Source organism: Mesoplodon bidens (assembly GCF_964165515.1).
Source record: "Mesoplodon bidens genome assembly, chromosome: 7".
Taxonomy (NCBI): domain Eukaryota; kingdom Metazoa; phylum Chordata; class Mammalia; order Artiodactyla; family Ziphiidae; genus Mesoplodon; species Mesoplodon bidens.
In genome coordinates, this window is record NC_138164.1 from 92,685,141 (window position 1) to 92,707,523 (window position 22,383).

At 42.2% G+C, this 22,383-nt stretch overlaps 1 protein-coding gene across 23 annotated transcripts in view; it reads left to right on the plus strand.

The window, feature by feature from the left end:
• CD44 (CD44 molecule (IN blood group)) overlaps positions 1 to 21,442 on the plus strand; it is an 89,088-nt gene extending 67,646 nt beyond the window's left edge. For 16 of the 23 annotated variants that reach the window (XM_081238550.1, XM_081238535.1, XM_081238546.1 and 13 more), the window contains 7 exons: positions 1,492 to 1,593; positions 3,378 to 3,467; positions 4,345 to 4,551; positions 7,820 to 7,885; positions 11,822 to 11,893; positions 14,252 to 14,330; positions 20,502 to 21,442. In XM_081238550.1, the coding sequence (XP_081094676.1) occupies positions 1,492 to 1,593; positions 3,378 to 3,467; positions 4,345 to 4,551; positions 7,820 to 7,885; positions 11,822 to 11,893; positions 14,252 to 14,330; positions 20,502 to 20,706 (821 nt within the window). In that variant the 3' untranslated portion in view covers positions 20,707 to 21,442. The remainder of the gene's footprint in view (positions 1 to 1,491; positions 1,594 to 3,377; positions 3,468 to 4,344; positions 4,552 to 7,819; positions 7,886 to 11,821; positions 11,894 to 14,251; positions 14,331 to 20,501) is intronic. The other 7 variants (XM_081238545.1, XM_081238549.1, XM_081238554.1 and 4 more) reach the window with 6 other exon arrangements.
• Positions 21,443 to 22,383: the final 941 nt, after the last annotated feature.

Below are 22,383 nucleotides of genomic sequence, written 5' to 3' on the forward strand. Positions count from 1 at the left end.
AAATGGAAAAAAACCCTGGTTAGTCAGAGAAAGGTAGTTGGAGAAAGTTTTTCTAGGAAGGAAGCACATGTAAGGACAGGCTTAAAGGAAGGAAAGCCAAGGAATGAATTTGGCAGAGTGAATGGATCCGTATGTCACAAAGGAAGATGAGTGTGAATGGTGAGGTTGGGGCCATTATGTGGTGTGGCTGAAGTGCCACTTGCAGGCCCATTACACATTTTATGCACATGGTGGCTAGAGGCTCTGATGATAACCACTGTGGAAAACCAAGCCAGTAAAAGAGCTTCAGAATCAATATTAAGTCTCCATACTGATGAACGGAAAGAGTTTCCGTCAAACTGATGATGTCAAGAACGTTACAGTTGGCTTCAACCATGGAGTGGTGTGATACCTCTTAAAGGAAAGATGAACAAGAGTGTCTAGAGGCCATCAACAGGCAGGACTTCTTCTGGGAGAATATCCATTTGGGTTTTTGATTTGGATTAGTTAGCCTTTCTTCTTTTTTGAATAATTACTATTACTATTACTACTATTACTATTGTTATTATTAAATAATAGAGTCAGCCATGTTTTGTCCTACAAAGATCTCGATACTCTTTTCTTTTTACATGTAAAGTCTGCAATGTGCCTAACATGGGTGCCTAATATTCCAGTGTTTCCCTCCGGAGTCATCTGGAGCACATTAAATCTCCCCAGAGGCAGCAGTGTGGGTGGACTTCGAATCCTAGAGCCAGCAAAAGTGATGGTGTTTATGGTTTGTGTGGCCTCTATTTCACTCAGGACTTATTTCAGCAAAATCGATTTGTGATAGTTATTAGAAACAGCTTCTATAAATATTTCAGTGAAATTTCTGTACCACTCAACACTGTACATGTTTCATTCCAAAGACATTTCCTGCTTGCGTTTATAGGAAGAATGATTCACTGACGTCCATTGCTTCTTATTCCTTGGCCTAAACTGTTCCTGTAGCCTCCGACTAGATAGTATGGGATGATGATTTTATGTTTTATTTGTACGTTCACTTTGTGAAGCGAAAGGGGAGCAAATGAGGGAAAGGGCTGTAACAAAAGCTTTTGTGCCACGTCAAGGGGATATGACAAAATGGTGCCTGAACCAGTGCACTTTGTCTTTTCTCCATGTGTCAGATCACTTGTGTAGAATGGGACAAGTCACACGTGGGTTATATTTCCATCTGTCTGCAAGGCTTGGGAGACTCATCATGTACTCATTTAGCGTTCTTCCAGATTCAGCAAAAAAAGAACAAAAATTGTAGTTTTCATAACAACTCAGCCTTTAAATGAAAACCAGTTATTTCCTGGGATGCTCTTTTGGAGAGATGATAATCCGTTTCAATTCTGGAGACATGAATCAGTATGTGCTTTCTTTCCTCTTACACAGATTTGAATATAAGAATAATTTGTCTCTAGACCATAAACAACCCTCAGATAGTAGTTAGGAAATCAAGCAATAACGCTGATTTAATTCCTTCAGATATGGACACCAGCCATAATACAACGCTTCAGCCTTCTGCAGATCCAAACACAGGTTTGGTGGAAGACTTGGACAGGACAGGACCTCTTTCAGTGACAACTCGTAAGGATAATGACACTCGGTCTCTGTTGATCTGTATTGCTGCATCAGCTCTTGCTCTCCTTAGCCCCGATGCAGGGCTTGGGCTTGGTGATGGGACAGCCCATTCAGTGCTACGTGGCTCAGCTCAGCTCAGAACATAAAAGCTGTCTTCATTTTCTATATTTTCTTGATGGTTCTTTAAATCTGATTATACCTTCATTTGTGGTGCTTTCCAGATTCAATGACTTTATGTTGAAACATAAAAAAAAGGATGTGGGACTCCATTCCACTTGATTTTCCTTTTCTGAGAAGTTATGTCAGTGAAATTCAAGACCACAGCTAGGACAGTGGTGTCTCTATGCTTTAACTGACCAGCTCCTTTAGATTCCCATCTTTCAATCAAGGCAGAAGAGGGGTAGCCTTTTTTCAATGGTTGTAAAAACATGTTGTGGGGCCAGATAATCACAGAGAGTACGGAAATCACATCAGTCCACAGAGGAGGAGCAGGGCATGTTGTTGACAATTGACATAGGTTGCAGGGCCCGGGAGCAAAAGAGGAACATTTGCTATATCTCTTCCTATCACTAAACATCTGGTAGAAACAATGCTAAACTTCTAGTTGCCTTAATGTCCACCACAGATACAGGGCTATCCTAGAGATCACCATAAAGTCATTCATAATTTCTTGACTGAATATGAAAGAAATCCAGAATTAAGAGGGCCTCATTTCACTGTTTGCTACACATAATGGGCGGAGTCTTTTCATGTCAGCCCTTTTAGGCAAAGGGAAAAATCAGCAAGGATGTGTTAATTGTCAAGAATGTAAATAACCCAGTGTTAAGTGTCAAAGGAGATGCAGATAAGCTTTAAAATGCTCCTTGACAATGGAGGGTCTCATATTCCTACTTTATGTCCCTGTTGACTTTTGTTCTGATGTTGGGTTTGGGATTTGGTGACTATCTCTCTCCTGGTTGTAATATTTACTTGGTGGTGGACATGGCTTAGCGGTGTGCTTTATGGAGTGCTTGCACCTGTAACTCAGAGGTCGGTCCCTTTCTTAGAAGAACACAAAAGAAATTAACTCAAAACAATGAAAGCCATTTCAGATACAGGCAATGGTTCAACCTGAAATTGATATATATCAGTGAGGACCCTGTGTTTGCCCAGACAAGCGTTTCCTGGCATTTCAGGGCAGTGATGAGAATTCTCATCCACAGATGAGATCAAAAACCTAATAACTGAGTACAATGGTAACTTAATTTAATATTCTTTAGAAGAGTCTTAAGTGTTTCCTTGTATAAATTTGATCTGAGTTACCTGAGCGAGTTATTCTACATGAACTTCTGTCTCTTTTGTGGTTACATGTATACTACCTGTTATGATCGTGTTTATTTTCCCTGTAGTCACGCTTCTTGACACACAGCTAAGGTGCTCTTGATGGCTGATAGGAACGCTGGGATTCAAACATTCCTTTTTCTTTGTCTCTGAGTTCTCTGATTTTCCTGAGTGACAGGAAGCAATGCTATAATTGGGCCAGGATGATCCAGGGTGGGCAAAGTTTTGGCCCAGATTTCACCTTGGCATTTTACCTTGTTTATTATACTGAAAAACAAAGCCAACTAGGGGCAAGGCAGAATTCTGTTGTGCATCTCTATCAGTCAGAGGTGAATGGTGTGCACAAACCTTGGTATTCCTATGCATCTACCCATCTGACACCACTATATTAGATCCTCCCTGTCAGCAGATAACAGAGGGTTTGTTTCATGACTACAAATTAATACTGGATTCATCCCTTATTGAAACAGAGCAGAGTGATACTCAGAGCTTCTCTACATCACATGGAGGCTTGGAAGAAGACAAAGACCATCCCATGACTGCTACTCCAACATCTAGCAGTAAGGACTGTAAAGCCCAGGTGGCTTCAGCTATTGAAAAAAAAGTCAATGAACTATGGGTGCTTTTGCAGTGTCTTTGGTGGAGGTGCATCAGTTGGCTGTTGTTGTGCTCTTACCCCTGATCAGAAGCTGTGGCTGGTGATGGTTCTCGGATTCTTCTGCTTTGTAGATCTCTTAGAAGCCATTATATATTAAATGCAAACTATATTTTTTTTAATCTTAAAGTTTGGTTTTCTTAAACTCCAGAGTTAGTGGCTTTGTTTAAGAATAACAGATCGCTTATGTATGAGTTGGTGGAAAGATCTGAATTATATCACTCTCTATTTTCCTTGTGTTAATAATATTATTTTGCCATTTATCCTCTGGACCATAAATCCATGGCACTGGTGACCAAGAAGCAGTGCCCTCTGGCAAAGGAAAGAATAATCAAAGCCTCAACGTCTTTGAAACTTTGCATTTGCTCTTCCAATCGCAGGGGGCATAATTTTACCTGTCAGCTCAATAGCTTGTTTCTTCCACTTCATCAAAGGTGGGTCCAATTGAGTAAGAGCTCAAGATTATCTAGTACCTGAGTTGGCTTCAAGGTAACAGTTCTAGTGGCATAAACCTTATTTTAATAAGCCAGGTAGACGATGCAACAAATGTCTCTTCTAGATATTAGGATTACCAAAATCTCTTCCGTTGAATGATGTCCAGGCGGTATTGATTGCAAAATATTGATTCTGTTCAATAGTGTAACAAACCACACTGTCTTTTGCTCCACGTTCACAAGTAACAAGTGGAAAGCTTTTGCAGCAATTTCACTTTCAGAAGACAAGCACACGATTGGTGGTGGTCTTACACATGTGGGTTTACCATTGATTCCACCTCCACACAGACAGGAATGGTGGCAGAGGTGGCAGAAGAGGTGGAAATCTTTCTGAAGACTCAACTACTTCAGTGGAAGGTTACACTCCTTATTCTCCAGACACAAATGAATACAGAACCCTCATCCCAGTGACCCCTGCTAAGACTGGGTCCCCTGAAGTTACTGAAGTTACTATTGTTGGAGATTCTACTTCTAATGTTGATCTTTCTTTACCAGGTAATTTGGCCATTTGTTATCTGGTTTGCTTTCTCTATAGGGAGAAACAACACATCTTTTCATATTATAGGGGATGTCTTCTGTGTAGGCTGTGATTAGACTGATGTGTAACATGGGAATGGCTTTCACACAGATCATCATTCTAGTGCAATAGATTTATTTTAGATAATGTTTTCATTAGCCTGTGAAATTTCCATTTATTTTTTGTGACTTGGTTGTTATGGCAGAATTTCTTTCTTTGTTTTCTTCCTAATCTTGTAATATATTTAGTTGAACCATATGAAGTGGATATTTTTGTAAGTAAAAGTAGTCAAGTGTCAATTTCATTTGATTCCACTAGTATATGCTGCCTATGTAGTAAGGTTTTACCCAACGTGTGAATAATTTCCATATACTAATATCTTTGCTCTGAAATTCTCTTTTATTGGTGATGGATTGGTGAATTTTACTTTTGGTGAAGGGCTTATGGATAACCTCTTCTAACTATGTTGTACACTTAAAACTATATGATTCAATCTACTATTAATGACTAGGCACCCTTTCTCTTGTTGTGATGGCAAAGAGATGACTGAAGATGACTTATTCAATTAAGTTACACATGGAACTAGCAATCCTCCCTGCTTCCACTTTTGTTTCTGTGTTTGCATTAAGAAAGTAACATTGAAGAAAAGGAAACTGCAAAATACCCTGGCTAAGAAACTAAAATGGAACTCTCCCTGGTGCCAACTGTTCAAATATTCTTACCATTCAACCATTAAGGGATATTAAAGATTCATGATTTTAAACATATATATATATATATATATATATATATGGTAGCATATGTGCGTGTATATATATATATATATATATATATATATATATATATATATATATATAGTAGCATATGTCTTTTCCCATCCCCTTCCCTCTCAAAAGAAGAATAAATCTTATGAGAACCCAATATGTAAAACAGATAACAGCTGTGATACTGTGACTTGATGTGGGACAGAAAACCCAGAATGAGAATGCCACATGCTTGGCCTCTCTCCTAGAGCCCACATGCTTGGGCTGCCCATCCCAGGGCTTCAAGGAAAACAGTTTTAAAAAATACTAACCTCGGGCTTCCCTGGTGGCGCAGTGGTTAAGAATCTGCCTGCCAATGCAGGGGACACGGGTTCGAGCCCTGGTCCGGGAAGATCCCACATTCCACGGAGCAACTAAGCCTGTGCGCCACCACTAGTGAGCCTGCGCTCTAGAGCTGGTGAGCCACAACTACTGAAGTCTGCGTGCCTAGAGCCTGTGCTCCGCAACAAGAGAAGCCACCACAATGAGAAGCCCATGTACTGCAATGAAGAGTAGCCCCCACTTGCAGCAACTAGAGAAAGCCCACGCACAGCAATGAAGGCCCAATGCAGCCAAAAATAAATAAATTTTAAAAATATATACTAACCTCGACAGTACTGGCAAGACAAAAGCCCTTGCATCCGTTGGTTCTTTATTCAGCATAGGTCTGCCCTCAGTTATTAAAAATTCCTAGCAGCAGTGTCAGTATTCTTCTGGAGAAATGAATCTTAGAGCACTGCCTGGTTTCTTATGGCAAAATAGAGCCCTGTATGCACCCAAATGAATTTAAATTTTAAATGGCAATTTTAATAATTACAGTAGCCTCAAAGGATTACATAGTCTATTTGTTAGTAAATAAAATACTTTCTACAAAATTGATATTTACATACCCTGATTCCTTCTACATTCTGTGGTGGTACAGACAGATTTTCCATGGTTCTTCATGGATTAAATGATCTATCACCCTTGGTTTTCTTCCAGAACACTCAGAAAGGCTCATTTCCTCCCATACATTTTTTTTCTCCATCTTTTTGCTTGATGTTAAGAATGAAAACATCTGGAATTGTGGATGTGGTGATGGTGGTGGTGATAATGGTGATGGTGGTGGTGGTATTGGGGGTATTGGTGTTCAGCATTTCAGCAAATGCTGTTTTCAGTTTTTCTAACCATCAGCCGAGGAACAAAGCAATCTATCTCCCCCGTGCAATTACATAATAGATTACAGGTCACCTATGTCTGCCTTGTCTAAACAAGGACATGGTGAAGATCAGACTACTGTGTATTCCTTATAAGAACCTTTCATAATGGGTGACCATAGCCATCTTATGAACTGTTGTCCTGTGTTGTTTCGCTTTAAGATTCCATTATAGTTTTGGAAAATGTGTGGGGAGGAGGGAGAAGATTGAGAGTTCCCATATGCTGAACCCAAGATTTGACCTGTGGATCCAGATTTTAGCAATTCATAAACTTGCCTCAACCTAAAGCCTTTTGGTGATAGATGTTTGAGAAGATGGGATTATAGTAACTCTTGGTGTTAAAAATACAGATTTAATTTTGGGGAAGTATTATTTCGAACATAGTCTATTAACCAGGCGCACCTTAGCCACAGGTTAGTTATCATCTCCCCATTTCTTTTTCACTTATTTTCAGACTCTTTTTCTATAAATAAGCAGCTGACTTTTCTCTTTGAATCCTTACGTGATTCAACCCCAAGATCCCTTATTGCACACCAAAACCTTTTTCTATTTCCTGCCTCAGAGAAACTCTTGAAATGTCTCATGCCCTAAGCCACAGAGTACACGCATTCCCAGTGATCACATTTGTCATGATCCAAAGCATATAGTCCTTATTTCAAAGACACCGTATCAAATCCCCACCTCACACTTGCCAAGACCTCATAATATTTTTGGTAGAGTGTTACAGTTTGGGGATTTTTACTAAAGCCACACTTCCTATGGTCATCCTTGCAGATCTGTGCTGTCCCAGTTTTAAAAATTTTGATTAAAGCTCTAGACCGGGCTTCCCTGGTGGCGCAGTGGTTGAGAGTCCGCCTGCCGATGCAGGGGACACGGGTTCGTGCCCCGGTCTGGGAAGATCCCACATGCCGCGGAGCAGCTGGGCCCGTGAGCCATGGCTGTTGAGCCTGTGCGTCCGGAGCCTGTGCTCCGCAACGGGAGAGGCCACAACAGTGAGAGGCCCATGTAACGCAAAAAAAAAAAAAAAAGAAAAAGAAAAAAAAAGCTCTAGACCACTCATCAGTAGATGAAGCGATGAACAATATTTCATATCGTGGACCCATTCAAAGCTCCTTTGTCATTGTTTTTGGCCACCTTTAAAAGGCTAAACTTTGTGATGGGCTCTGTGGAAATGCACACGTGAGGAAAAGCAGATGGCGGTGTAACTGAGCACACAGTACTGAATCTCCCTTTATTGCTCCTTACAGAAGACCAAGACTCATCCCATGATCCCAGCGGGAGGTTCTATACAACTCATGGATCCGAATCAGCTGGTGAGTTTGAGCTGCTTTAGTCATTTATTGTTATTGTTGTTGAACCTGCTGATTATTAATGAAGTATGAGTCAGTGTCTCCTGAAGAGTGGTTCTCATACGTTCTTTGCATGCATCACAGCCACGGGGAGGGCTTATTCAACTATGTTGCTGGGCCTTATCCTTAAAGTTTCTGATTTGGTAGGTCTGGGGTGGAGCCCAAGCATTTGTATTTCTAATAAGTTCTCTGGTAATGCTGATTCTGCTGGGACAGGGACTCCACTTTGAGAACTACTGCTTTCAAGAAAATTCTTCCATCTGAAAGGATCAAGAAGAATTCAGGCAGGCGCTCAGTTGAACATTGCATTACACCAGAGTGATTAAGAACATGGGTTTTGGAGAAAGAACGGCCTGGGTTTGATTCCAACTCCTCCACATGCTAACGAGAGACCTTGTTTAAAGGATCTGAGACTCGATTTCCTAACCAATAAAATTGGGATAATAATAATTGTCACAGGGTGTTGTTTTAAAGACTAAATGATGTATACTTGTAAAGCATTTAGCATAACCTCCCCTCCCTGAACATGGCATAATAGCTAGCCTTTATTGAGAATTTACTGTGTGCTGGTGGCATTGTTCTAAACACTTTACATGTATTAGGTTGGACCATATGAAACTGCCATTTCTGTAGGTCAACAGTCAAATATCAGTGATTTCATATGTTTCATCTATTATTAACTCATTTAATTATGTCAGTACTATTATTATCCAAGTATTACAGATGAGGAAACTAAGGCTCAGAGAGGCTAAGCAACCTGGCTGAGTTAACATGACTAGTGAGCTGAGTGGTAGAGCCAGGTTTCAAGTCCAGGGGTCTCGTATTGCCTCTAGAAGCAGGATCTGGAGAAAGTACCCTGTCATGACCATCATTACTGCCGTAATTACTGTAATGATCACACCCCTAGAAACATTACTCCAGGCAGCAAAAGTAGGCCATAAGGCAGGTTGACCTAGAGTTCTTGTGAAGAGCATGTGGTATCAGGAATTTGAAAGTGTTTTGGAAATGATATGGATCTCTGACTAAAAGGAAGTGCTCTTTAAAATCAAGAGACCCCAGCCACTCCAAGTGTGGTCCCTGGACCAGCAGCAGGGACATCACCTAAGAGCTGGCTGGAGATGCAGACTCCCCAGTCATCCCAGACCAACTGAATGGAGAGCTGCATTTTGACTAGGCCTCCCCCACCCCTCCCCCACTAGGTGGTTTGTATGTATATTGAAGTTTGGGAAGCACTGTCTTAGACTTCTTCCTCACGGTCAGAGCCAGTTGAATGATCTCTGTGCATATGTCTTAGATTGGATCTCACCTCCCAACTGCATTGTCAAGCGTTCCTCTTTGCAGAACTTCCCCAGCCAGCCCTACCCGGGCTAGATTTGCAGGCCTCTAGGGCACAAGGCGAGGCAGCCTGCTGTGTCTTGTCCATCTTCCTCCGTCTTCTTCGGCTCTTGCTTGAAGTGAGAATCAGGTGGGCGGGGGCAGTCTCTTTTGTTTGCCTCCTGTGCAGGTGTGTATTGTTCAAACGGTAGGTTTCATCTGGTTGTACACACACCCAGATCTTTCCTTGCTGGGGGCACTTTTCTGAAAATCAAAATAGAGATCGTGATCCATTAGTGGCCTCCCATTCAAATATCAAAGGCTGCTATGAGTCAGAGAAAGACCAGTGAGAGTGGCTGTACCTCTTAGGTGGTTTTCAAGGCAAGGATCTCTAGTTTAGATGGCCAGTATCCCATGACCTGTACAGGCAAACACCTGCCAATAATGACCAAGGCCTCTGGGAGGCAGCTAGAGGAAGCCCCTTGGACTCCTTCTGAGGTTTGTAAAGTAAAAGGCCACTGTCAAAATGGCCTGCTGAAACAGCCAGATGTCTGGTAGACTTTGTTTTGCTCCATTTTGAGCTTCACAAGAACATCAAATTGCATAAACAGAAGCCATTCTACCCAAAATAACCACAGCCATCAAAATTTCAGAGTCCCCTATGCACAGTCTACAGTTTGACCCTCTGAAAAAAGACCATTTAAGGCCTGGCCATCTTCATTCATTGATTAGCCAAACAGACTTCCTTGGTTTTTTTCTTGGAAGCCTTCAGGATTCTGCAGTGGGGTCCTATTGGGTAGGGAAAAAGAGTTGATTTTAGTGGGAATTTTTCACATTTTGCTTTGAAGCAGTGGAGGAAGCACAAAACACACACACACACACCAAAACTTTCATTTGGGTGAGTGTCCTTCACAAGATGTCTTAGAAGTTTCTTTTAAAACATAATTCCTCCGTCATTTTGTTTATTTATTTATTTTTGGCTGTGCTGCGTCTTCGTTTCTGTGCGAGGGCTTTCTCTAGTTGCGGCAAGTGGGAGCCACTCTTCATCGCGGTGCGTGGGCCTCTCACTATCGCGACCTCTCTTGTTGCGGAGCACAGGCTCCAGACGCGCAGGCTCAGTAGTTGTGGCTCAGGGGCCTAGTTGCTCCGCGGCATGTGGGATCTTCCCGGACCAGGGCTCGAACCCGTGTCCCCTGCATTAGCAGGCAGACTCTCAACCACTGCGCCACCAGGGAAGCCCCTCCTCCATCATTTTGATGAACCTCCCATTCTGACTTGTGGATTCTTTATCTTGTGATACTTCCTGTTCCTTCCAGTTTGAGATCCTTTATTTGTCTCCTTATTTGGTTTTTTGTAGCAGTAGAAAATGTTGTCTTCTAAGCAATGCATGTTTCAGAAATACATTAACAGGCACTCTCCTTCGGGTGATTTTTCACAGACAGAGGGGGCCATTGCCCCTCCCACCCCAAATCCTTATTTTTTAATACCTGTATTTATATCTATTGAAGATATTGGACGTGGTTTTTAGATTTGTTTTCGACTACCTGGAGCATTTGAATCCCCTAGGGATCTTGTTAAAATGAGGATTCTGAGGTTTGGGATGAGGCCTAAGACTCTGTATTCCCAGCAAGCTCCCACGTGATCTTGCTGGTCCAGGGTAGCAAGGTCCTAAAATTAAAAACAGAAAATTGTAATGTTACTGTGTGCAAGTGTGTACTGCTCGCTGCATGACAGGCCAATAAATCAAGAGATGAGGTGTTGGGGCAAGGAATAGTGACTTTATTCAAAAAGCCAGCAGACCGAGAAGATGGACTGGTATCCCAAGGAACAACCTTGCCTGAGTTAGAATTCAGGCTTCTTTTATCCTAAAAGAGGAGGGAATAAAGTCAAACTTTTCCTGGTTTCTGGTCAGCCTCCCGAGGGGATGTGTTAATTTCTTCCTTCCTGCAGTCATTCACAGGTGAGGCTGATCAGAATGTTTCCTATGAGTGAAACAAAGATATTTTACCATAATGCTCATTCCCTGGGAGGCTGGGTTCCCAAAGATGGGCCATTATATATAATTTAAGCTTATAGGTAACATCCCTTTAGTGACTGACTTGTAATAGAAACAGAGGTTCTTCCCTATTACAGTAACTGCACACAATTACCATTCTTGTGCCCTTCTTTAAACCTCTGTAAAATGATGATGAAGTAGATTCTATTATTACTCCATTTTATGAGTGAGAAAACTGAGACTTAGAGAGGGATGACTTGACCCAGCAGATGTTGCTGGCAAGAGACAGAAGTATGGCTTGAATCCAGGGCTGTCCTGCTTTACAGCCTCTTAAACACTGCATAGTACTGCTGCTGAGAATTCTCATGCTCTTGTAGAAAAATAACATTTCCAAACCTTAGCCTTAATCAAACCGAGTTTTTCTGGGAAGGTGTTTTTTCATGCAACACATTATAAATGTCTGTGGCTTGAATCTATAAATAGCTTTACAGTGATGCAGCACATAGAGATTGGCCCTATGTGCTACTCGGTAAGGAACTCGTGGTTATACGTGCCAAACTTTGGTTGAGAGATGTTGTTTTTCTCTTTAGGACACTCAAGTGAGAGTCAGGAACGTGGGGCAAACACAACCTCAGGTCCTATGCGGAAACCTCAAATTCCAGGTGAGTTTTGAGCTGTGAAGGAAAAATAATGCTAAAAGTGGGTCTCTCTGAATGTCCCAGAAAGGAAGCAGAGACCAGCTAGAAAACGTATTCTCCTGCATGTCTAACCTTGAAGCTGATGGCCCCTCTTTTCAAGCTAAAGGGTGAATGAGAGCACCACAGCCTCTTGGTGGGAAAGGATGGAACATTCCTTTTTTCCTCGGTCCCATAGATTGACTGAGCTCCTATTGAGACCTGTCCCTGGTCCGTCCCAAAGAAGCGCCATTTTAGTTACTACAGCTTCCTTCCCAAATGAGTGATCACCCCAGGGACTCCTTGTCATCCCCTGATCCTTCCTATCCCAGTCCAGTTATCTCTTTACTTCCCGGTTTGAGGTGAAGCGTGTAAATTTCCCCTTGCATTGCAGACAATGGGGAGATATAAGGGTCATGTTAGGCGGAGGGAGAATATTCTTCTGGCATAAAAACTAAAAGAAAAACTACTTTTTCTCGAGGGACAGTCTTTACTGATCCAGACAGAAGAAAGTGTCAGAATGTGTGATGTGCAGCGAGAAGCCTGGGCCACTTGGCTCCCTTCAGCATCAGGATTTAAGGCATTTGAGGCAAATTCTTTATTCGACTTGGGCTCAAAACTGGGCATTTGTAAAGGGGGATTACAATAAAGGAAGGTTTTTCCTAGGGTTGTAAATGACTCTTTTAACTCTCTGCTCTTCAGAGGTCTCCAGACGGAGCCTCCCTTGGGGAGAGAGAAGAACGTGGTATGGGCCGCGTCCCCTTACCTCAGCTTACCTGAGCATAGCACGTGGAGAGAGGGAGTGGGCTGAGGGGGTGGGTGGGATGCAGTTTGCTATAATCAGGCAGCAAGATTTTCCCCAGCTCTAGTGAGAGTGAATATGGAGCATCTCAGGGCTGGAACCCTGGGAAAAGAACAGAAATGGTAACTTCCTGTCAGCCTCCACACCTCCTAACTCTACCTCCCTCCCCAAACTCATCTAACCAGGGAGAGGTCAGACAGAGGCAGTACTGAGCAGGAAATCAGAGGAGAATCAAGCTTCCTAAAGAAGAATGGCCAGTGAATGGCTTCCCATTTTTCTTGTTCCTTAAGCTTTAGTTCATTGCGTGGATATACGGCCCACTTTGCAATTGACTTGCAAATTGTCAAGTCATATTTTAATCCTACTAAAGCTTGGTTTTAAAACATATAAATAACATTTTATTGGTCTACAAGTGATACATTAATTTTTGGAGACATTTTTGAAAATACAGCTAAACAAAAGGGTAAAAATATAAATCCCTTATTATCTACCTCACCATCCAGAAATGCCATGGTTACCATTTTCATGTATGTCCTTTCTGTTATTTTTCAATCTAATTTCTATACAAACATGTAATTATACACACTGTTTAGTAAACTACATTCCCAACTGGTTGGCTACAGCTTTCCAATGTCATTAAATACTCTTCCCTTGTATCTTAGTACACAATACAATGGATGTACCCTAATTCATTTAACCAGTCCCTAACTGTTGGATAGTAGGTTGTTTCCAACTTTACTATCACAAATAGCACAGTAATAAACATCTTTATAGCTAAGTCTGAGGTCCTATATATTCCTAGAAGTGTTAATGATGGATCAAAGGCTGTATATCTTGAAGGATTTTGATAAGTTTTGCCAAATGACCCCGCCCTATACACACAGGACTGTCCTTTTTCCCACCCTCTAGTGGCCTCCATTTTTGTTCCTTAATAAAATGTAAGGTGGATGCTCTCATATAGGAAAGGAATGTTCCTTTTTTTTTTTTTTTTTTTTTTTTTTTTTGCGGTAGGCGGGCCTCTCACTGTTGTGGCCTCTCCCCTTGCAGAGCACAGGCTCCGGATGCGCAGGCTCAGCAGCCATGGCTCACGGGCCTAGCCGCTCTGCGGCATGTGGGATCTTCCCAGACCGGGGCACGAACCCGTGTCCCCTGCATCGGCAGGCGGACTCTCAACCACTGCGCCACCAGGGAAGCCCAGGAATGTTCCTTTTAAGGGATGTTCCTTTAATTTATTTAATAACATTGCACCAAAGGCACCTACAAGTTCCCACAGGTCATTCTACACATTTTTGGAAACGTGTTTTTCTTGGGGGGACTTGGAAATCTTGACTGATGATAAGAGATGAAAACAAGAGTCCTGTTGGGCAAAGATGTATAGCAAAATGATTCTTCCAGTATTATCTGTCTATTGACTGGACCTTTGGTTGGACCCATGTATAGAGCTGACTGTAATTCTTTTTTTGGACCAGGTCAATTTATAAAGTACATTTCTGTTTTCACAAGCTTATTTCCCAAGTTCATGGATATCTTTTGCTTCCCAACAGAATGGCTGATCATCTTGGCATCTCTCCTGGCCCTGGCTTTGATTCTTGCAGTTTGCATCGCTGTCAACAGTAGGAGGAGGTAAGGGGATGCTCTTCAGGGCCTTCAACCTTGAAAGGGCATCATTTAAACTTGGGCTGTATAACTACTAAGTATAAAACAGATAAGCTACAAGGATATATTGTATAACACTGGGAATATAACCCATATTTTATATTAACTTTATACAGAGTACAATCTATAAAAATATCGAATTACTATGTTGTATACCTGGGACTAATAGAATATTGTAAGTCAACCATACTTTAATCTAAAACTAAAAAGCCTTAAGTGATATGTCTTTGCTACTCAGAGTGTAGTCCCTGGAACCAGCAGCCTCCACGCCCTGGAAGCTTGTTAGAAAGGCAGCATCTCAGGCCCTACCCCAGACCTCCTGTATCAGAGTCTGTGTTTTGATAAGACCTAAGGGATTCATGTGGACAGTACAGTTTAAGAAGCTCTGCTCTGGCATACTTCTTAGAGAAAGGAGACTGTGATTATTTGGACATCTGCTTTTAAATAGTGGTTGACTTTTTTGTGGTTCTTAATTTTGGGGGGGTTAAGCCCATGGAGAGAGACTCTATGTGATGAAAGTCATGCAATATCTCACCAGGAAGACATAAAAGATATATTCATTCATTGATTCATTAAACACATATTTATTGTGAATTCATAGTGCACAAAAACGCTATATAGAGATTCAAGGGTTGGCCCTTTATCCTGTCTGAGGCCCCTAGAAACTTCTAGAACCCTTACCTAAAGTAGGCATTGGGTTTGTGTTTTTATTTGCTGAGTTTTTTTTTTTTTTTTTGGAATGACAGTATTTTCTGCTTTCTGGAAGCTGTCATTGAAAGGATTCAGGTTATGGCCTATGTAGAGTTCCCTGAGACTGAGGTGTATGAGACAATAAAAAACTTTCCTTAGGGAAGTCTGAAAAACGACAGCTCCCTAGAGCTGGCATGTGGGCTGTTTTCATACTGTCAAACGTCCCCTCTCTCCTACCTCAACCAAGGCCTATCGTTTTGGAACGTACACAATGCATATACCTGATTGAGCTGTGACCAGGCTCTAGAAATAATGCTACCTAAAATGAAGTGAAGGAGAACGGTAATTCTAGCATCAGAGGAAATGAGCTTTCACAGGGGTATTCCAGAAGTGTAATGCTAGATTTCCTGTTCAAGATGTTCTAAAGAGCCACGATGTTTCTCCAAGCACATGCAGAGGAACATTTAACCTTTGGTAAACATGCCTTGAGGTTTCTTCTTATAAGGCAAAAGAATCTTACATCCAAGTGGGACCACACTGATTGTATCACTAGATCATCTAACAGGCCAGAAAATGCCCCTCCATTTGGGGAAAGGCCTGGAGAAAATTCTAGAACCTTTCTTGTTGGCTTTTGGAAAGCAAGAAACAGCTCATTTCATTGCCGTGTTACAGCCCATGCAGTATCTCTACTTATCGGAGAAATCAAATAATGTCATTTTACACTGGTACAAGTTAAAGAAAGTGCTTTTAAAGTTGAATAGCTGTGTTGCCATCTGTACCTTTGAGGGCATAAAAAAAAATTAGTCATGATAGCCAATTGTATAAGGAACAAAAACTAGGAAAATAAATCTGAAAGACCTCCTAGAAGTCTCCCATGACTAAATGGAAAGAGATTTTTTTTTTTTAGTTGAATTTAAATAATGTGATTTGAGGGAGCCCTTACAAAGAGTCTTTATACTTTCCCTCGGCCTCTGTGTTTTCTCCTAGATGACTTTTGCTCAATTAAATATGAATTTCCTATTGTCAGAAATCAACCCTTTTGTTCCAGGCCCTAGAACGCACCACTTCTGCTCACATATACAGTCCATAAGCTTTGTGCACGTCACCATAGAAACGTTGGCCTCAGATGCTCTCAACGTGGGGGAGAACTTGGAGAAGCATCTCAGTTGTCCCCAGAGCAGCTGGAGTCCCTGCAGTGTAGCTGGTTAGCTCCTGTGTCACTTCTCATCATGTCTGCAGCAAAAACGGGCCCCCTTGCTTTCCTCCTCCTCCTGCCAAGACCAGTGGTCACCCTGGCAACAGGCAAACAGGGACACACAGGAGCTGGCACAGCAAGTGTCTCACAGGGAAAGTAGCTGCTTGGATGCTGTAAATTACTATGTCCTGATTTGATAATCAAAAACAGATTTGCCACGTAGCTAAAGGGTGGTTAACAGCTGCACAGGCCCCTGAATGTGCAGTGTGTTTCTAAAGCTGCCAGCCCATTTCTAATCCTCTTAAAAGGCTGAGGCTTTTCTGCTTTGCGTGTTGCATTATAGAGGGATACAGAATCCTATTTTCATCAAAGAAAGTTTGGTTGAGGAAAAGAAGCCTACAGCAGCCATTCAGTTATTCAGCAAACCTCTTTTGAGGGGTGGTTACGACAGTCAACACTGCAGAGAAGAGGAAGACATTAAAACGAAAAGGGTACCATCCCTTCTCTGCAAGAATCTTGAGCTTTCGTGACACCATTGGCCTGTTGAATTTGAGTCAGCTAATGTTTATTGAGAACATTCTCTGGGCCAGGCCCTGTTATGTGAATTACAGTTAAAAGATAAAAGTGGAAAAGCATTAATTGCTGAAGTGGAGGTGGGAGAGTTAAACATGGGCTCCCATGAGGAAGTGATCCGTGAGTTCCATCATCTTAAAGCTGTAGCAGTGTAGCTCACTGTAATCTCTGCTCACCCAATCTCCTTCTGCCCTCTACAGCAGAGCTGTCCAGTATAACTTTCTGTGATGACAAAAGTGTTCCACATTTGTGCTAATACACAACCACTAATCACTTGTGGCTACTGAGCACTCATAATGTGGCTAGTTCGACTTAAGGAGTGAATTTTAGGGCTTCCCTGGTGGCGCAGTGGTTGAGAGTCCGCCTGCCGATGCAGGGGACATGGGTTCATGCCCCGGCCCGGGAAGATCCCACATGCCGCAGAGCGGCTGGGCCTGTGAGCCATGGCCGCTGAGCCTGCACGTCCAGAGCCTGTGCTCCGCAACGGGAGAGGCCACAACAGTGAGAGGCCCGCGTACCAAAAAAAAAAAAAAGTGAATTTTAAATTTTATTTCATTTGAATTAGCTTAAATTTAAATAGACACATCTGGCTGGTGGCTACTGGATGGAATGGCAAAGCTCCAACACAATGCAAAATAAATCTCTAAATATCTTTAAGGACTGTCAGGTAGAAGAGACAGGAGGTCAGTTGTTAAGTTACTCCCCACCCACCCAAGTCTTTCAGGATAAATTCCCCCATGCCCTAAAGATATGTTACCTGGGTTCTAAACCCCACCCACTCCTGGCCAGGCTTCGGTCTGGTATCTTCTACATCGTGTCGTCACTGCATCCTCAGCTAATGCCTGAGATTGAAGGGGAAAGGAGATACAGGCAAGAGGCAGTTCAGTAAAAATCTCTGACCTTTAGAGTCATAAAGTCATAAAGTTGCAGATCCGGTGTAGTTCCTGCCATACCTAGCGGGGTAGCTTCGCGTGATATGCTCGACTTCTTGGACTCAGAAAAGAGGTTAGCTGGATCACCTCTGAAGTACCCTCAGCTCTAATGTTTCTTTTAACATTCCTATAACTAATAAGAATGAAAAAAATTAGAACTTGCTTTTTAAAAGTGCTTATGAAATGCCCGGAGCACCAAATATTGGGCTGAGTTATTTATGAGCATCACCCTTCCCTCCTGAAATAACTCAGACAAAAAACAGAGACCATGAATCCAAAGGGAAATGGGGTCAGGACCAAACCCAAGCCCAATATTCCTAAGCCCTGCACGTTGAATGTTACCCACTTTCAAAGTCAGCTTCGTTTAGGGTAATAACATTACTTCCCACTTCACCCCCTTGCACAAACATTTTTTATGAGTATAAATCACTTCCCTGCAATATTTCATCCAACCTCTCAAGTACACATTAGGTAGGTGAATGGGATTTACTTTAATAAGACACCTTTTCTCCAAAAAACATCTGATGCAAACTATTATATATAGAATGGATAAACAATAAGGTCCTACTCCATAGCACAGGAAATTGTATTTAATATCCTGTGATAAACCACAATGGACAAGAATATGAAAAAGAATGTATATGTATATATGTATGTATAACTGAATCACTTTGCTGTACAGCAGAAATTAACACAACATTGTATAAATCAACTACACTCAATAAAATTGAACTTAAACAAAAACTATCGAAAACAAAGAACATATGAGATACCCCCTGGCAATCTGAAAAAACATAAGCAGCGTCCACCTTTGGCCTTTTCCATCATCTTCAGAGTAAATATAACAAGGTGGGTGGAGGTAGCCAGAAGAAACAAACCAAACACATTTCATATGGCTCTGGTTATATTAACAATTACAGCAAGTGCTTCTTGAATATTTACTGTGTTCCAGATACTGTTCTAAGTGCTTATCCAAGGCCTCGGTTTCCTCACCCCACGTTGTTCAGAAGAGGAACAAATAAAACAGTGGTAGACTTATGTATCCAGTGCCAGGCTCTGTTTCAAGGGATTTTCACAATCCTTTGACACTGGTACTCTGAACAGCCTGGTGTTACAGATAAGAAAGCTGAGGTTCAGAGAAGTGAAGTGAGTTGCCCCAGGTCACACAGCGTTAAGGTCCCCAAACCAGGCCTTCCAAGCCCCTGCTCTTGTCTATGTGGACTGCATCCATATGTCCAGCCCCACAGACCATCACAAAGTAAGCATTCTTCTTCCCCTGACCCCTCATCAACCGTTATGCCAGAGGAGACAGGGTCAACCTGCTATTCAGGATGTATAATGTCTACTTCCCCAAACAAGGGATTAAAGTTTATGGCCTTGGCAGTCCCAGAGGGAATGGCCCATGATCATGAATAATAGAAGCTTTGTCTGTACAACTCCAAATATCCAGTGGCAAAGTGAACAATTCCGACTTCATACTGTTTCCAAATCTCCAGATGGTTAGTAGCCTGAATAGAGTGTGGCAGAGCCCAGGCTTTTGGTCATAAAAGCCTAGATTTGAATATTGACTCAGTCCCTCAAGCTAGTTTCTAAACCTCCCTGAACCTCAGTTTCCACTGCTGTATAATGGGAATAACAGCTGCTTTGTGAGATTATTGTAAGGATTACATGAAATTACATACAAAGTGCCTGGCATTCAGGAGGTGTTCAATAAATGCTAGCCCATTTCCCCTCATCCCCACTCCATGTGTAGTTGTGAGGGTCTGCACCTTTGCTTTTGTTTAAGCAGCATCTGACTTCTAGATGTGTGGCAATGATTATGTTACAGGAAAGAGGAAGCATTGTGTCAGGCTGGGTATGATAAGGCAATGCTCTGACCCAGCAACAAGGCCAAGGTCATGCTCTTCCATAGAAGACCTTCTGCATTTGAATCTTAAGTAATGTTACTGAGAAATCTTAAGGTAATAGTGAACAACTTGCCTAGGAGGTAGTTAAACCTCCTATATCCAGGGTTATACAGCAGTTAACCAATGTTAAGAGAAAAATTAATATGGCCTTATACTTCTAGAAAAGAGTTGTCTCATTCTTCTCGGTACTTGCAGTAATAACCCTGACAAGGCCCACAACGTGTTGACCGGAAGAGGAAGGAATGGGACTTCCTTGAATACGCAAATCAGGATGATTTACAGTCGTTCCGTTGATGGTTTATCTGAGCCTGCAGAAACGGCTGGAGTTTAAAAGAGGCAAACACTTCCTTTCCCTAGTATGGTGGAAGGAGAGTTAGAACTTGGGAGTCAGACACACCGGGGTTTGAATCCCAATTCTTTTAGTATTTGTTGAATAACCTGGGGCAAGTTATGGAATTTTCTGAGCCCCAGGATTTCTTTGGCTGTGTTAATGGGATAATAATAGCACTGTCTTCCCAAAGCTGTGACCACTGATTCTCAAACTCAAGTGCACATCAGAAAGCCCTTGAGGGTTTGCTAAACCACAGACCCTGGGCCCCTCTCCTCGAGTTTTCTGATTTAGTATGTCTGGGGTGGGGTTGAGAATTTGCATTTTTAACTAATTTACAGGTGATGCTTTTGCTGCTGGTTCAAGGACCTCACTTTGAGAAGTGCCACTTGTTAAGAATCAGTAGGATGAAACATACTCAGACTGTCATCAACTGTAGTGATGGTGGCAGTGACAGTGATGATGATAATTGGGTCATTGCACCATTTCTCTTGTGATATTTTAAATTATTAGGTGTGGGCAGAAGAAAAAGCTGGTGATCAACAATGGCAATGGCACTGTGCAGGAGAGAAAGCCCAGCGGACTCAACGGAGAAGCTAGCAAGTCTCAGGAGATGGTGCATTTGGTGAACAAGGAGTCGTCAAAGACCCCAGACCAGTTTATGACCGCAGATGAGAGGCGGAACCTGCAGAATGTGGACATGAAGATTGGGGTGTAACACCTACTCCATGACCTTGGAAAGAAACCATTGTCAGAGACATAATCTTTACAGGGAGCTGGGACACTTCACAGATGCGATGTGCTACTGATTTTTTCATTGGGGATCTTTTTTCAGCATAAAATTTTCTATTCCTTTTTGGGGTTTTTTGAGTGTGTGTTTTGTTTCTTAAAGTCAGTTCCAAATTATAAAAACAGCGTTGCTTTCTGAAATGAGGGCCCAGTTAATAATCGGCAAGAATTTGACTGTCCCAGTTCCCACCTAGAAGCCTTTCACCCCACCCTGGGGTGTGCTATGTACGGCTTCTAGCAAAAGCCACACATCCATCTTCCTGATCTTCAACCTTCCCTCCACCGCACCGACCAGGGAACAGCCATCGGCTAAGGACATCCCCCAGGGCTAAGAGGGATTGGTCCCTGGGAGGAAATTTGAATGGGTCCATATTGCCCTTCCAGCAGCCCAATCCCTGGGCATTTCTTTCCAGTGGGGTAGGGGAAGGAGGTGCACTGGTCACACATCCCCTTCTACAGACCCCCTGGAAAATTTTCAGATGCTTCTGGAAAATACCCAAAAGGTGAAGCTATTTATCTGTAGTAAGCTATTTATCTGTGTTTTTGAAATATGAAACCCTGGAGATCCTTTGATCAGAATGATTATTTTGTTGTTGTTACTTTGTCAGAAGCATAAAAAGGTTTACGCTAATTCATAATAAACATCTGTACTCCTTCCACTTTAACCCTTTGTGCTGTGATCCTTCAGTTTCTTAACCAGCAAAGTCTGGGTCCCGACAGCTCATCAGGGAGACATGAGAGGGTCCCCCTTGCAGCTCTTCATCTCAGAGCTAAGCCCCCAGTCAGGCTCACTCACCCAAATCTCACAGAGGATCAAGGCAGATAGCATTGTTTTATTTCTGATGCTCTGAAGTCATTCTGTCCTGTCTTAGAACCAGAATTGTGAGAGGAGGAGCTCCAGCTGCTCTTATATATTAACGGCTACCTAGTCTCTCCCCTGAAAGGCTGTAAAAAGTCACATCAAATTTGCATGACCGACCATTTGTGATGTCCCATGTCCTAGACGCTGACCCTGTTCGTGGTGTCCAAAAACAATATGGAAGTGCCTTCTGTGACCTTTTGCAATAAAAGGAGAAACCAGTGGAAATCAACAAGCCTAGACAGTACCCAACTGATCGACACAGATTGGGAAAGTGGGGTAGGGAACAGTGCAGATCCTGTTGGAGGATTTTTATGGCTGTATTTGCTTATATTTTCCCAAGCCAAGTCTGTCCCCAACGCAGTTGCTCCTCAGGGTTAAGTTAAGTGCCTGGAGAATCCCTCAAAAGGTTACAGGGCTTCCCACCATTGGAATCTTATCACCAGATAGGCAGCTTTATGGCCAAATAAGAGAGTAATGGCTTTATCCCTTGGTTGGCAAGTCCTCTGTGGTCTTTATTTATAAATTGAGGAAGCTCCTTTGGTCCTGGAACTTCCAAAGGTTACTTGTAATAGAAGAAATTGAATCTGTAAAGTAAGTGTTCCTATAAAATGGGACCCATAAAAAGTAATCTGTTTCCTAAATTGATATGCTTAACTGGCAATGTTTCTCAGCCCAAATATGAAGAAGGAAGAAAAGAAAAAGGTCCCACATGGATCAGGGCTGGGCTTACACCAAGAATTGATT